The sequence below is a fragment of the Zeus faber genome (genome assembly GCF_960531495.2).
Source record: "Zeus faber genome assembly, chromosome: 3".
NCBI lineage: Eukaryota > Metazoa > Chordata > Actinopteri > Zeiformes > Zeidae > Zeus > Zeus faber.
Genome location: NC_137190.1, coordinates 15420255 through 15437332, shown reverse-complemented (window position 1 = coordinate 15437332; position 17078 = coordinate 15420255). Strand labels below are relative to the sequence as shown.

General features: G+C 44.4%; 1 protein-coding gene across 1 annotated transcript in view; it reads left to right on the top strand.

The window, feature by feature from the left end:
- galnt2 (UDP-N-acetyl-alpha-D-galactosamine:polypeptide N-acetylgalactosaminyltransferase 2) overlaps positions 1-17078 on the top strand; it is a 41343-nt gene that overhangs the window by 23534 nt on the left and 731 nt on the right. The window contains exons 2-15 of the mRNA XM_079997910.1: positions 5463-5550; positions 7715-7868; positions 10484-10582; positions 10676-10743; positions 10894-10959; positions 11566-11687; positions 12603-12690; positions 12864-12951; positions 13063-13166; positions 14186-14312; positions 15449-15541; positions 15857-15940; positions 16141-16267; positions 16738-16857. Of these exons, the coding sequence (XP_079854036.1) occupies positions 5463-5550; positions 7715-7868; positions 10484-10582; positions 10676-10743; positions 10894-10959; positions 11566-11687; positions 12603-12690; positions 12864-12951; positions 13063-13166; positions 14186-14312; positions 15449-15541; positions 15857-15940; positions 16141-16267; positions 16738-16857 (1428 nt within the window). The remainder of the gene's footprint in view (positions 1-5462; positions 5551-7714; positions 7869-10483; positions 10583-10675; positions 10744-10893; positions 10960-11565; positions 11688-12602; positions 12691-12863; positions 12952-13062; positions 13167-14185; positions 14313-15448; positions 15542-15856; positions 15941-16140; positions 16268-16737; positions 16858-17078) is intronic.

Sequence of the window (17078 nt, the reverse complement as noted above, 5' to 3'; positions counted from 1 at the left end):
CCACGTCGGGGTCCACTTCTGTCAGCCAAGAACAGAAAGCTGAGGCTGCAGTGGGCACGTGCTCACCAAAACTGGACAGTTGAGGACTGGGAAAAACATAGCCTGGTCTGATGAATCTATGCACTAAAAGTATGAATCCATGGACCCAGCCTGCCTTGTGTCAACAGTCCAACAGACTTGAGGCGGTGGTGTAATAGTGTGGGGATTTTTTTTCCTGGCACACTTTGGGCCTGTTAATACCAATCAATCATGGCTTGAATGCCACATCCTGTTTGAGTATTGTTACTGACAATGTGCATCCCTTCATGGCAACAATTTACCACCTTCTAACGTCTACTTCCATCATGATAATGCACCGTGTCACAAAGCAAAAGTCCTCTCAAACTTCAGTACCTTCCCAGCCACCGGATCTGAATCCAACAGGACACCTTGGGGATGTAAGAACGGGAGATTTGCGGCATAAATGTGCAGCTGACAAATCTGCAGGAATGGTGTGATGCAATCATATTAACATGGACCAGAATCTCAAAGGAATGTTTCCAACATCTTGTGGAATCCATGGCAAGAAGAATTGAGGCTGTTTTAAAGCAAAGGGAGGCCCTACCCAGTATTAGTATAGTGTTGCTAATAAAGTGTTGTGTGTGTGTGTGTGTGTGTGTGTGTGTGTGTGTGTGTGTGTGTGTGTGTGTGTGTGTGTGTGTGTGTGTGTGTGTGTGTGTGTGTGTGTGTGTGTGTGTGTGTGTGTGTGTGTGTGTGTGTGTGTGTGTGTGTGTGTGTGCCGGTATGGAGTCCAATTCCAGAGTTGTTTTTTTTTCATGTTATTACTGTTGTATAGGACTGCAGATATTCTTCTATAAACCCCTTTGAATTTGTATGCTTTATTATTTTTAATATTAGTATATATTCAAAGTTTTTATGCTCAAATTTAGTACTGCGGGGGGTTATGCACGGCCCCGCAGCTCCGATCAGAGCCTTCTTTTCTCCAAACAAAGCACAGAGAAACTCCTGTTTTCTGTTTCCTGCTGCTGCGGCGCACATCATGGATCTCTCCTGAAAAAATCCGGCCCGTGTTCTCACGGCCCCAGTGGCAAATGCCCCGCGGGCCCGGCACGGTTCGCGGGCCGGTGGTCGGGAACCTCTGCACTACAGGACTGCGTCGTGCGTCTCTGCTGAAGCCGACTTGGCAGCGTTACTCAATATTTCTCTCTGTGTGTTCACTGTGCAACAAACCCGATGAACTTCTACAGAACTTTACTGTTCAATCAATTCACATGTTATTGTGAATTGATTTGCTAAATTAGCCAAAACATTTATAATCAATTATTTATTTACAAGGAAATACACAATCGAATCTATAATTTCAGCATTCAAATTGTTTATTTTTTTTAAAAATTCAAACTAAATTATAATTTTGTTCCTGCAGCCCTACAGCACAGCTGAATAGCTGCTGTGCAGTGACGTTGCCAGTCCCCTATTCCCGCGTTTTACAGGTTAACTACCTGTTGAGTTGAATTCTCCATGAGGCAGACCATTAAATTAGCAAAATAAAATGGCGGGTTTTATGGTCCAGCGCCAGCCATGGAATGGAATTTGATCGGCACGTGGATCCGCCCGTGGATCGGCCATGTCGGTCCGATATCCGATGAGTGAATGACGTCAGTATCTGCGCCCGATATATCGTTTCAGCATCGTCATCGCGACCTGCAATAGTCACACCGCAGTATGTGCAAAGTCAAGTCAGGCAAATGAACTCAAACATGTGATGCTTTTTTGCTGCTTGTATTGGATCGGGACGGTCCCATCTCTGGTTTTTTCGTCACCTACTTGAATCACAAACATGCACTGGATGCATTTAAAGGTTAGGAAAGAGTGTTGGATGCTGACCTGGACAGAGACAGGGCCTCGCTCGCTCCACGTGAGAGCATCTGACGTCAGACGGACGTGACCCTGTTAGGTGCTTGTCCCAGCAATGTTGCTGCTTCCCTTCACAACGCGGCCATTTAGGGCCGTACTGGCGTTTTCTCGGAAATTATACTAGGTCGCAAGTGTGGAAATTTACCGAATTACTTTTATGTAACATCGGCTTCTGTCCCCACATTACGCCAATATGGAACATTGCCAGTGGATTTAGGGCTTTCAGTGCAAGTGGGAAGGGGGATTTAGTCTGTGCCAAAGGTACTCTGTAGTCTTTCTCATCAGATTGTTGTAAAAAGCAGGAATTAAGAAAGAAAAAAATATGAATCATATCTTGGAACAGTACGGTATCTGGATTCTTGCCGATGCAACAACACAAGAACGCTTTGCGATAAACAAGCTCCTTTGGGAGTAGAAACCCAGGAGGCTTATTAGGTGGCTCAAACATGAAACAAAAAAAATCTGATCCCAAACCACATCTAATGAAATTTACTATCCGACAACATTCCGATGACACACAGGCCAAAGCATTTGATTTTATTATTCACGAAATGTATGTGTTAAATATTGCTTCAAGTTCGAGCTATTGTGATCGGTCCTCAAGGAATGATTCATAAGGTATCAAGCAGCTCTGACAGGAAACAAGGGAAGGGTTGGGTGGATGAAACGAGAAAAATGGAAGAATTCTTAATAGGAGCTGGAAAAAGAGAGAGAAACATCAAGGTTGGGATGTTACAGCACGACCAAAAAGTACAGAGGGAAGAAAAAAGGTCTGGCGGGGTAAAAAAAAGAAAAGGGAAGTGGGGAGACTAAATTGACCTGAGATGATTAAATTTGAGAAATTAGTTCTTCTCGTCACAACCATTTGAGTGAATTTCGTCAGATGGCGAGAGCAAGGGAGGTCGAAGTTATTTCTCCAAATGGTCTAATTAGCCTTTCCCAGCAGTAGATCCCCTGATATGGAGAGAAGACTGAATGTTCTTCATTAATTTCTCCAGGGCTCACAATTTTGTCAGTCGAATTGGATTCGGCTGTTCCATGCCAATATTCGACTATTTGCCGGTGGTGGTGGTGCTACCGCTCCCTCTTACACCACCTAAGTGGGAGCAGCCCGGGCCAGCTCGGCTCTTCCTATAGACAAGATAGGCGCCTGCCATCCCGAGGAGAGGAGAGGGAGTGATCGGGGTGGGCATTTTGGGTACCTGTCTCCCTCTCCGACGGCACGTGCGCCAGCAATGGGGTGCCCGCGATGGGCGCCAGATCAGTGTGTATTATGTTATCATTTCTCCGTATAGAACGAAACATGTGCGTAATGGGGACCCTTTCTCTGTGACTCTCTCCTCGATCGCCCCCTCTCCATGCATTATGCGCAGAAATAATCTTTTACGAGTCTACGAGTCGTGCCCCGCCCCCACACTGTTTTTAGTTGTTTTACTTGGTGGAACGTCCGTGTCCGGGTCCACCGACTGCTCAACTCAGAAGAATCTCAGTCGACTGACGGGTTTCCCACTGAGTCGACTCGTAGACTTTCAGGGGTCAACCCTAAATTTCTCCATGGCTTGTCTCTGGATGAAGCATTTTTTATTTTATTTTTTTCTCGGCAACAGATAAGTTTTGTGCTTATGATTCTTTTTTCACAATCAACTCTTTTTTTATTTCATTCCTACAAATAGAATGACATATATAAACATATTTAATAAAAACATACTGTAGTTATATGATAAAAACATAATATTAATATTATATAAAATTATATTTCATATACTTTTTCATATACTTACTTTCGTGCGTGTGTGCGCAAGATATATTATATGTTAACACCATTCAAACCATAACCCTTTCAAACAAAGGCAGGATTTCTCAGCTCACGCTCTCCGTTTGTGTCGCTGTGCCGTGTGGTGCAGCATGCCTCCTGAAAAACCCAGCTGACAGGTTTTGGGTGCGGTCGCCGGGCGCTGCAGGATAGAAGACGGGGGGGTGGGTGGTGTAAGATGTGACCGACTCATTCTGAAAGATGCAGGAAGAAAGGGAGGAGGGCACAGCCGGGGTCTGGGGTTATGTAAGACGTCATAAACTGCTCCGGCTATCTCCATCGCTCCGCGTCGACCCGCTTTCCTCTGCTCTGCCTGTCCCTCTCGTGCTTCTCCCTACGTCACTTTGGTATCAAAAGCACAGATCAACCATCTCTTTCTAGATAATTCAGTAGTTTGGTGATGCAGCGTCTGGCTGCTATGCACGTCAGAGCTGGAGAGATTTTCTAAATTCAAGGGAATTGGTGAATGACATGAATATCACTATGAATTTAGACATTGATCATTTCATCAGGGATGGATGGATGTATTCATATATAATATGAAATACAATTATATATGTTACCTGTGGGGGGGGTAAATAATGGTATGAGTGAGTAAATAAGTGCAATACTGAGGAGCAGTGGATCAGGGTGTAGAGCGGGTCTCTATATTTTAATGTAATAATTCTCTCATAAGTAAAAGTGTCATCCATGACCACAAATTAATTAATCTCCTTTTCCCAAAAGCCATCCATTTCCACATTTGGGGCATTAAGTGTGGTGGTGAGGTCTTCTTGCCATATCGATTTGAGAGGGGTTGCTTATTGCGTCCCTTAAATTGCTCATGAAACCGCACAGGCTCTATTTGACATGAGGTTCTTTTTATTTTATTTTATTTTATTTTTTTGGGGGGGGGTTTCATCATTTTTATGTTTGAAATTGGGGCGGGGCTAGGGTCTCAAACCTCTCTCACAACATGACAGGGAAAAAATGGCGGTGTTGTGTCTGGTAAGGTTTGGCACAAGGTTTAAACTTGCTTGTGAGGATTGTGACCAAAAACCAAGTGACATTGAAAAATGGAGTATAGTGCTCATAGATGTATATAAAGCTTTCATTGTGGATTTTTCAGTACATCGTTCTCAGTAGTCAAACATGCTTCACCAATATAGAATATAGAAGTGTATATAGAAATATTCAAAATGACATTATCCAATCTATTAAATACACCGGACATTCCAATATAGACCCAAGGGATTTCTTTGACATGTATATGACTTTTAAAAGTGACTTTGAATATAAATTCACTAATATAACTTTTTTTAGTTGTTCTTTTTGTTTTCAGTCATTTGAGTTATAGTGCAGCAGACATAGCATCGAGGTATTCATGTGACCCACTGCACCGCATACATGAGGGTCACATTCTGAAATTTGGCTGTTTTCTTTCACATAATAGGAGTGTTGAATCAGACCTTCAAAACAATGCTTCACTTGTGGGAATCACGGAAATATTTTGGAAGCTATAACTTATTAAGTTTAATAATTAATTAATGAAGGTTTTGGAAACAGAAGTTCAGAGAAATCAGGCTGTAAATTCTGACTGACTATTCGATGTTGACGATTGGGATTTGGGAAAGTCTTCAGTACAGGACAGTCTTCTAGCAGGTGCTGTGACGTTAGACATGGTCCAGATCAGCTTCATGTCTTTATCAGTGTGTGACAAATGTCCATAAGGTTTTTGTGTTTGTTTTTCTTTCAGGATGAATGGGGCAACAACGACTCGTCCAGCAGAAACCAGGCTCACAGCTCTGACGACAAGACACACAGCCTGGAGACTCTCCCGCCAGGTAGTGAAGTATATGACTTACTGCGTGCGAGCCAGACCTCCCAGAATGCACCACTTCTCATTACCATCGGAAAGAAACCGCCCGCTCACTCGCACGGGTGTGCGTGCGCGCGCTTTGGGGGAGGAAAGAACCGATGTCCCCCTTCATTGTAAAAGGCGTGTGTGTGTTTATTTGGGATGCAACGGTACAGTGCGCTCACGGTTCGGTATGTATCACAGTTTTGGGGCCACCATAACGGTACGGTTTCGGTATCTTTATATTTAGGGAAAAAAATAATTAATTTAAGTTAAAAGGTGGGGGAAAAAATGTCTAATAACTGGTGTATGACTGTGGCGGTTAAAGTTCATTGGTGGGTGGTTATAATTTGCATAAGTTCATCTGATTGGAGAGGGAGTGTCCAGGATAGTGGATCATTTAAGGTGTGTGTGTGTGTGTGTGTGTGTGTGTGTGTGTGTGTGTGTGTGTGTGTGTGTGTGTGTGTGTGTGTGTGTGTGTGTGTGTGTGTGTGTGTGTGTGTGTGTGTGTGTGTGTGTGTGTGTGTGTGTTCACTGTTCCTTGTCATAATGGGCCTCGCGGTGAAAATCCACCAGATACCTGATGTTTACTCCTGCTCAAAAAACAACAACCTGGGTGGACTCCAAAACATCAGACACATGAGTAATAAAAAGAGAGAGAGGGGATTGGGGGATTTACCTTTTTTTTTTTTTTTTTTTTTTTTTTAAAGGATTTGGCATTCACAGATGGGGGAGAAGAGGCTTTGAAAGCAATGAACAATGATCTTTTTAAGTAGGAGCCGCCGAGACGGTGACAAAGCTGCAATGATTCTTTGTTCATCTGTTTATACCTTTTATAATTTTCTTTTTTACTTTGCCCCCCCCCCCCCCCCCCCCCCACACACACACACACACACACACACACACACACACACACACACACACAAAAGTTAGTATTTGAAACTTTAATTTGAGACATTCATTAATTACTGCCACTAAGCTTTGATATCAGCAAGGACATCTAACACACACACACACACACACACACACACACACACACACACACACACACACACACACACACGAGTGTATTCATGGCACTGTTCTTCACAGACAGATCATTTCATGCTTCAGCTAATTAGCATGCCAGACATATGCACTGCTTTGAGACACTACATGCACACAGCAAGTCTCTCTCGCTCTTTCTCTCCGTTTCTCTCTCTCTCTGTTTTTCTGTCTGCCTGTCAGTCTATCTCTCTCTCTTTCTTTTTTTATTTTCTATGACCATCCTCTCATCCAGCCGCGTTAGGAGACAGAATTATCATACATTTCCATAGGCTTAACACAGGTCATTAGCATAGCAGCTGCATCGTGTGTGTGTGTGTGTGTGTGTGTGTGTGTGTGTGTGTGTGTGTGTGTGTGTGTGTGTGTGTGTGTGTGTGTGTGTGTGTGTGTGTGTGTGTGTGTGTGTGTGTGTGTGTGTGTGTGTGTGTGTGTGTGTGAGAGTGAGTGTCCCTATGTGTGTGTGTGTGTGCGCGCGCATTTTTCAGTCGGTGTGATCGGAGCAACTACATTTTCTCGATTTGAATATGTCGTACAACACCATGACTTTAGTCCATGTGTTACATGGTGTGTATGGGATAACAAGAACCATTTAATGTTTTCTGAATAGCCCTGACGTAACCGCATATTGGGGAAATACCCTTTTTGAAATGTGCCTGAAAACTGCTAGTGAGAGCCTCCCGCACACCCAGGGAACATGGATTTGACTGTTTCTCAGCGGCTGCTCCACATGGACGGGCCGCGCGTTTGCTTCAGCCCGGCTAACGCCCACGCACGAAGCCTCCCGGATCCTTTACCATTCTCTGGGATATTCTCAGTGTTTCTGAATCTTCAGCCCATGACACGTTGGCTTTTACTGGAACCTCACTGGAAACGAACTGCAGAGCCACAGGAAACCTGATCCAAGTATAATTGGGGGGAGGCCCCTGTTTAGTCACTTATCCCACATTCTGCCATTTGTCAGCATGTTTTTGTGTGTGTGTGTGTGTGTGTGTGTGTGTGTGTGTGTGTGTGTGTGTGTGTGTGTGTGTGTGTGTGTGTGTGTGTGTGTGTGTGTGTGTGTGTGTGTGTGTGTGTGTGTGTGTGTGTGTGTGTGTGTGTATATTCAGGGAAGGTGCGCTGGCAGGACTTCGACCAGGACCTGTATGTGGGGGCCACGGTGGTGCGACCGGGCCAGGACCCGTACGCCAGGAACAAGTTCAACCAGGTGGAGAGCGACAAGCTGCGGATGGACAGAGCGGTGCCCGACACCAGAAACGACCAGTACGTTGTTGTCGCATCATACGTAATGTCCACCGCAATAGTATCCCATTATCAGTGCCTCAACCCGCTGAGCATCCGTCCCCGCGTCAGTAATGTGCGCGGCAGAGCAGCCGTAGAGTCCAGACCTCTGAATCCTTGTGGTGTCGTGTGATCTGAAAGGTGGAGGAGCAGAGCTGTGGGACTGACTAGTCATTGTACCGCCATTGAATGTCCTACATTTGGTGCTTGTATAATAGTTGACACAAAGTTCATCGAGACGTGAGCTATATTTCCATTGAAAGTATTTATGGAAGTCTTTTGGCAAATAAACCCAGATTTGCATAATGTTTGTACACTATTTGGCACCAAGACTGATGTTTGTTCTCTCATTCCCTGCCCTCCACCACCTCGAGTTTGATGCAGTCCATGCCTCTTTTCCACTGCAGCAAAAACCCACTAACATCTGGCTTTTCTCTTTAGTGGGAAAGGTTACACCCCGGGCATTCAGTCCCCGTGAGAAATGACCCTGCAATAGTCAGACATTTTTATCGTCGGCAGCGATGGAAACATGACACTCGGATACACTCGCTAATTCTCGCCCTTTGGTGGCACGCGTTGAAGTTCCGGGCGATGGCGTGTAAATAGACAGGGCTATCCGTGTATCATTCCATAATTTCGTATCCCATTTAGAATCCAAAATCAGAAGTTATTGACCTTTATTCCTGGGACCATGAAATGTTTTGAGTGTGGGGGCCGCTCCGTGGGGGCCGTTCTGTGCGCTCTGTGTGGCCGGGGCGGAGAACCCCAAAGCCCTGCCGGGCTCGGAGCCACCCCAGCACCGCCCCGAGCTTCTCTGCCCCCCCACCGCCGAAGGACCCAGCCTGCTGCCGGTGCGGGCATGGATACTCCATGCTTTCCCAATCACACTGGAGCCATGACAAGCCCCTTATCCTGGGTGTTTGTGACGTTGACCGTGACACGGCAGAAAAAACATAAATTTATTGCTAAGAATAAAATGAGTAAACTAAACTCTTGGATGTCAACATGAATACGGCACACGTTTGGTGTTTTGAGAACTGTTAGGGATTATTACAGTTTCTCTTAGAGTTACTCCATGGGTTGCGTTGTTAATTTCTACACGCACCGTATTAAGATAAAAGTGAAACTGCATGTGTGTGTGTTTTGGTGAGATTGTGCTTTATTGCTGCTGTTGTGGAGGAACAGTATGACCTTGCCTCAGCGCTCTGACCTCATCTCTGTATCGACGGAACTTGGTTCCCTGCTGTTTGGCTCGTTCCATCAGCTTCCAATCTCATATTAATTAGTAGTGATTTGTCATTTGACTGACCCGTGACACGGGTAATTACGCTATCATCATCTCCAGGAAATTAACGGTGGCTTCAAGGACAAATGCCTCTGGCTCATGTTTGTTTGAAACCATATAGTCTCAATAAAACGAACATTTTTTATCATAAATGCACAGGAACAGTGCAACTGCTGGGAGCGTTACCCTTTCTCTTTATTTGATTCCTCTAAAACATTGCAACTGTTTTAAATAATAGCAATTATTTGGCATTTTTAAATGGTTTTACCTGTTAACCTCAGTTTATTTGTTAGGAATGATTCAGGAATAGTCAAATTTCCAGTATATTACAACAAAGAGAAAGAAAGAAAGATTTTAGGCCATGGTAGGATAAGATATTTTCCATAATGTGCGACCTGATAGTCTCGCTGTCTAAACATTAACCTCATTCTGCTTTCTGAATAGCACATCGCATAACAGTAATTTTGGGGAAAAAAATCAAAGCCATTGTTTCTTCTTTGCCGTGTTTCCAGCGCGTTCTTTAGAAGGAACGGGGTCGAACACGCAGACAAATGCAACTTCTGGGCACAATGGGAGTAAATAAACACCCCCTTTGTGTGTTGACATTTCGGTAACAAGCCGAAAACTATGATAAATTCCGGTCCTTTGTGGCTCCGCGTCGAGGGCTTTACCGTACGAGCCGAGCGTTTGGAAACGTCTGCGTCGCACGCGCTCCCCTCGTTCTTTCTGGCGTAACCTCACCTCTCCTCTTATCTCATCCCACCTCTTCATACAGCTCCTCCCTTGTTCATGTCCGCCTTTCATCTGTGCGGTTCTCTTTTGTCTGTAATGGTGTACTGTCACCGACGCTATTGACTCTGGACACACACACACACACACACAGCAAGACAAGCTCTGGTGAAGCAGTATTGTGTGTGTGTGTGTGTGTGTGTGTGTGTGTGTGTGTGTGTGTGTGTGTGTGTGTGTGTGTGTGTGTGTGTGTGTGTGTGTGTGTGTGTGTGTGTGTGTGTGTGTGTGTGTGTGTCTTCCTGTCGGAGTGTGCGTGTGTATCTTTGTCAGTCTGCTGAATCCTGTTTCCTCAATCTTTACGCTGCTGTGTGTGTGTCGCTGTGTAAATATATGCATTGCATTTTTTTGTTTCTTGTTTCCCCAACATGTGTATTTCAGATGCGTTTTTTCTAAGTGTGTGTGTGTGTGTGTGTGTGTGTGTGTGTGTGTGTGTGTGTGTGTGTGTGTGTGTGTGTGTGTGTGTGTGTGTGTGTGTGTGTGTGTGTGTGTGTGTGTGTGTGTGTCTGCGCGCGCATTTCTTTAGCTGCAAACACAAACAGTGGAAGACTGAGCTGCCAGCCTCCAGTGTGGTCATCACCTTCCACAACGAAGCTCGCTCTGCACTGCTCCGCACGGTGGTCAGGTAGGGCACTGCCCCCGGACACCGTTCCCTTAAAATCCTTTCTACGTTTCATATCTGCATCTTTCATTATCTTCATCTTTATTATTAACGCAGTGTTCTAAAGAAAAGTCCTGTCCACTTGGTGAAAGAGATCATTCTGGTTGACGACTACAGTGACAACCGTAAGTTGCACATTAAAATATCAAAATAAAGAAATAAACACAAAAAAAGCATGTTATCACATCATCACAGGCAAGTCATGAATCTGTGTGTGTGTGTGTGTGTGTGTGTGTGTGTGTGTGTGTGTGTGTGTGTGTGTGTGTGTGTTCCAGCGGAGGACGGCGCGCTGCTGGGGAAGATTGAGAAGGTGCGCGTGCTGAGAAACGATCGCAGGGAAGGTAGGAGGCAAACAGGAAGTGCAGTCGAACATTCTGTACATGTCTCCATTTTGCAGAAACTCAACATTTTAAGTTTGAATGTATTGTTTTTTTTAATTTATTTATTTTTATTAAAAAAAAAAAAAAAAATTCATTTAACATCACCATTCGATTCAAAATGATGCTTCACTGGTCGTGGATCAAGAAACTGAACCATTGTGATCAGGAACGCACGCATCCAAACTGGTCTCATATCAGTCTGAAACAGAATCGTGCGAGAGAATCTTCCTCAATACAAAAAAATCTGACACAGAGAGCCATATTTGCATCAGATATTCAGATATTCAAGCAACGTCACAGCATTTGCAGCTTTTTCCGACACTGAGAGACATATGAGGGGAAAAAATAAAAATAGCACAATAATTACAGATAAAATAAAGACATCAATCGTTTTGTTGGAATGACACCAAACTAAGATTCTCTGTCCTTACCGTTCAGCAGAAGCAGTGGATCTGATTTAGAATCTGTTGCAATAGTTAAAAAAAAAAAAAAAAAAATGTTTTTAAATGGACCTCGTATCGGTCTCCCCTCTGTTCTGATGGTTGTTGTGACGTCCGTGTCCTTCAGGTTTGATGCGTTCTCGGGTGCGAGGGGCCGATGCGGCCACAGCTTCGGTCCTCACCTTCCTGGACTCTCACTGCGAGTGCAACGACCACTGGCTGGAGCCGCTGCTGGAGAGAGTGGCCGAGGTACACACACACAGACACACACACACACACACACACACACACACACACACACACACCCCGAGTTGAAAATAAATGATTGGGATTTGGTGAGAAAGACGGTAGGTAGATACGTGCGTCAGGACAGAAGCTGGGAAGAGAAACAAAGGACGTAAATATTCCCTTTTGAGGAAGACGCTGCTCGTCCTGCAGCCCCGACGCGCCCCGCTCCGCTGGGTATCTCCCCGGCACACGGAGAAAATACCTCCTCTTAAGATCCTCGGACCAAAACAACTATCTTTAGATGTAAAAATAAATAAATAAATAAATTTACCTGTGAGCAAAACACACAATTTCAATAAAAGCGTTGTGGGTGTTGGTACAGCTATTTTTTGTTTGCGTTTTTGTTTTCTTCAGACCAATCACCCTCCAGACGATGGCGTGGCTGACACGCCAAATTGTGCTAAATGAATATAAAACAATGTCTCACAATTTGGGGCGGTCTGAATGTCAGCGCTCCAGCTCTCTCTCTCTCTCTCTCTCTCTGTCTCCCGGTCTTCCATCCGCATGAGTTCTCTGCTGATGCTATCCCAGGGATGTAGTGGCTACTATAATCTGTGCTTAGATGACACCCGTTGCATCTGGGCAGAGCATTATGAGGCGTCTCTGCGAAAAAATCGCACTCCGTGAACATCTGCGATAGCTCAGAAGTTCATCACAAATTCCGAAAAAATTGTTCTCGAGGTGGCACTTGGCCTCTACAATATATATTTGTTTTGCTTAACGGTAATGAAGAAAATGGACATGCCAGTCCGTGGGGATTCACTTCTCTTTAATTGACGTTTGTCTATTGGATAAATCATAGGTATGTCGAGTTGTGATCTTCCGAATCTCATTTTCACCCCCGCCCCTGATTCTATGGCGTTCCCACCCTCCCAGGACAAGACGAGGGTCGTTTCTCCGATCATCGACGTCATCAACATGGACAACTTCCAATACGTTGGCGCCTCGGCCGACCTGAAAGGAGGTGAGAGTCCCATATGCACCTCTCTGCGACCTTAAGAAATCTTTTTTGTATTTATTTTTAATTTTTTTAAGTGCTGTGGTTTTGCTGTATGACCGACGACACGGAACGGGCTCTGAGTGATCGGTGAGCTGGTTGCCGACTAGAACGGAGTTTGACTGACTGATTGTTTCAAGGTTTTGACTGGAACCTGGTGTTTAAGTGGGACTACATGACGCCGGAGCAGAGGAGAGTGAGACAAGGCAACCCCATTGCCCCAATCAAGTAAGACACACACACACACACAGACACAAAATGGATTCCTACACTTTGATGTAAATTATTAAAACAAAAAACCCCAAAAACATGAATAATTACTTTCTCTCACCCCCCCAGGACTCCTATGATCGCGGGAGGTCTGTTTGTGATGGATAAGGAGTATTTTGAGCTGCTGGGAAAGTATGACATGATGATGGACGTGTGGGGAGGAGAAAACCTCGGTGAGTGTGACTGCAGTGGAATAAATTTAAAACGCTGTAAAATGAGAGCGTATTAATAATGCCGGCGGCGAGGCAGCGGAGCGGCGTTCTGTCGGGCGCACGCAAATAAGAGTTCTACTGTATGAAGCAGCGTCAGGGTGGAGACAATGTACATCTGTAGTTTCTGCTCGTGGGCTCGTGTGGTTCTGTCGCTTGGAAAGTATACGCACATAGTTGTGTTGGGGTTTTTTGGGGGTTTTTTTTCACTCAGAACTCAGGGATTCCGGCACACTCGAGATATTTCCGCTCACTCCTCCGAGACTTGGCAATAGAAATGGCATCGCAGATGTGCCCTCCAACCCTCGACATTACCTTTTAAAAACATTTTTTTTTTTTTTTTTTATTAACTGTTTTAATGTTTTAATAGGTTCAGTATATCTAGTAGTAGTTTGGACAAAAACAATCCAGTTTATTAAATATGCTGCAGTGTGTTACCACTGTTTTTGGGAAGCTATAAGCCACAAGGACATTTTCTCTGATAAATAGACGGCTGAGCCCGAGTTTAAGGAAGCTGCGGTTTCTCAGAAGAAGACCTCGTGGATGTAGGAATCAGTCTGGGGCGGAGGAGCGGCAACACAATGAGACGCTGAAGTGGAGTTTTATAATAACCTTTTTGTGTCCCCCCCCTATTGATTTTGCTGGCAGCCGTTTCTGCTGCAACGCTCTGGCACAAGAAGGATTTGTTTGTGCTGGGATCCTCTGCACTTGCACTAATTTAGGCGGCCGTGCAATTCTATCCTGAGCTAGACAATTTCTAAGCTTAGCAGTGGAAAAAAAAAATGAAATCCTGATGGAAATTAAGAAATTCAGATTTTTTTTAGAGAGTAAGTAAGTAAATGGTTTTGCAATTGCAATGGTGGGGGGGGGAAAAAAAAAAAAAAAAGGATTACTTACTTGTAACGCCACACACGGTTTCTTTATACTTTATATAGTGTATCGAAAGAACATTATCACATTTGATGTGGGTTTGTGTGTTTCAGAGATTTCATTCCGGGTGTGGCAGTGTGGGGGCAGTCTGGAGATCATCCCCTGCAGTCGAGTGGGGCACGTCTTCAGAAAGCAGCACCCATACACCTTCCCTGGCGGCAGTGGGACCGTGTTCGCTAGGTTAAACACACACCCAGCGACATCCTGGAATGATTCAACACGCACACACACACACACACACACACACACACACACACACACACACACACACACACACACACACACACACACACACACACACACACTCACTCTTACATCCCAGAGTGATTCAACCTACACACACACACACAGATGTAACTAAATATGTACGCAGCAGACGTGCATGTGCAGGTCAGTGCGCACTGTGGACTAATTCAATGATTTATTTTAACTCTGCACCAAGTCTCATCCACTGATTTGTTTTGTTGCCTTGTCATCTTTGTTTGTACATGTAGCATAATTTCCCTGTGGGGATTATGAACTTTGTCAATCAATCAGTAGTTCTCACATGGGACTACAGGATCTGACGTGGTGGTCAGGGATGCTGCACATACATCATGTGTATCAGATTATAGAATGCATGTTGAAAGGTTCTACGATTACATTCACAAAGATACGGAACACACTGAGGTGAAATGACAATAAAAAAAATAAAAATTACAGTTTTTTTGCTGCACAATGAGAGGTTGATTAAAAGGAGTATTTTCCTGGACTTTTGATTGTAGTTGTTTTCCAATCAGCCCATTCAAGATAAACCGGGATCTTTATTGCAGTGCCTGCTTATTGGTGGTTGTTGTTGTTTTGGTTTTTTTTTTTTTATCAAAATTGTAGTTACACACCACAGCTACATGTTGCGGCGTCATTGGTGTATCTCCTTGTGGATATATTTTAGCATTTATTTTGTGCCTTGTAACAAATTAGCAGAATGGAAAATATCGACTCATATGCTGCAACTTTATGTCGCTGTGTCTGCCCTCTGGTGGTTGTACTGATGTATTACAGTAATTTCAGAACGTGTGTGTGTGTGTGTGTGTGTGTGTGTGTGTGTGTGTGTGTGTGTGTGTGTGTGTGTGTGTGTGTGTGTGTGTGTGTGTGTGTGTGTGTGTGTGTGTGTGTGTGTGTGTGTGTGTGTGTGTGTGTGTGTGTGTGTCCGCCCGCACAGACGTGTGCTCTGTTCTGTTAGATATTGCATAAGTTTGACAAAAACAAACTGAAGTATATTTCCACAGACACTCATGTCTTTAAAACTTTTTTTTCTTCCACTTTTTCCTCTTCAGGAATACAAGGAGAGCCGCTGAGGTGTGGATGGATGAGTTCAAAAACTTCTACTATGCTGCAGTTCCCTCGGCTAGAAATGTCCCCTACGGCAAGTGAGTGACCTTAGATATGAGCACTCTATACGGCATACTTACATGTCTTAGCCCACATTTCAGCACCAGAACGGCCCCCCCATAGAGCGATTGATCTCGTATGCAAGTTGGCCTTATTTATTTTAGTGTAGACCTTTTCCACCATCTTCCTGCAGGTGTCTTCCATCCCTCTTCACAGCTCTCGTGTGGCTGTTTGGCAGGAGATTAATTGTTGAATCATAGAAGAGCTTAATTGAACTCTCTCTGTCTCTCTCTTGTTCCCCCTTCTCCCGTCTCCCTCTCCTCTTTACCTCTTTCTTTCCATGCGCCTCTTAGTATCCAAAGTCGATTGGAGATGAAGAAGAAACTCGGTTGTAAGCCGTTCAAATGGTACCTCGACAATGTTTACCCAGAGCTGCGGTAAGCATATGCCTGATTAACTTCCAATTTGACTGTTACTGTGTTACAGTAGAAATGTAATGGTTGTTTTTTTTTAATCAGTTTTGAAGAAATTCTAATACCCGGTAAAAAAGTATAATCGTTTAAAATAAACATCCATGCTGTCATATAATGTTTGTGTGTGTGCGTGTGTGTGTGTGCGCGTGTGTGCGTGTGTGCAGGGTCCCGGACCACCAGGACATCGCTTTCGGAGCCCTGCAGCAGGGAGGAAACTGCCTGGACACCCTCGGCCATTTTGCTGACGGCGTGGTGGGAGTCTACGAATGCCACAACGCCGGGGGAAACCAGGTAGCGTTACCACGGGGACACACGCAGGTCAGCCAATCGGATCTCTGCTCGGGCGTCACCTGGGGGGGCGGGTGGCATTCGTGGTGAAAGCATTATCGTTATCACTCTGTGGGCTTGTTTCTCCACCAAGAGACGATCCGTCCAGTCTTTCAGTTTAGATGAGGCGGAGAATCTGCTTTTGGCAAAGGTCACAACTTATTTTCAGTTGAAAATAAAAACTTGTTGAAACGTGCGTGGGCGGACTTCCCTTTTCCCCTTTCCCTCTAAGCTGCCATAATTGTTAATGTAGAATATTGTCTCGCTGTTAAACCTGGATCTAATTTGTTCCTATGGGCCCAGGGTGTTTCTGTGTGTGCTGGGTGTGGTCGTATTCCTGTCGCAGTATTTGTAATGTCCTTTTGTTTGGTACGTGACTCCACCTAACTGTGTGTGTTTGATAACATGTTTCATATGTGCATATTGTATTGTAGGAGTGGGCGCTTACCAAGGATAAGTCTGTGAAGCACATGGACCTGTGTCTGACTGTGGTGGACAGAGCGGCTGCCTCGCTGATAAAACTGCAGGCCTGCAGAGAGAACGACAGCAGACAGGTAACGCGCACGCATGCGCACAAGGGCGGCCATGGACAAATATGAACTATTGAAGACAAAAAATATTCCTATTAACTATGAAAGGAACCAAAATGTTATTTTATTTTCCAAGACAAGTATTCACCATTTTGTTTAAACAAAATTTTGTTAAATAGGTTCTTATTTAATAATAAATAATAAATAAATTTTATCATTGTGCAAACACAATCAGATGTGTGCAA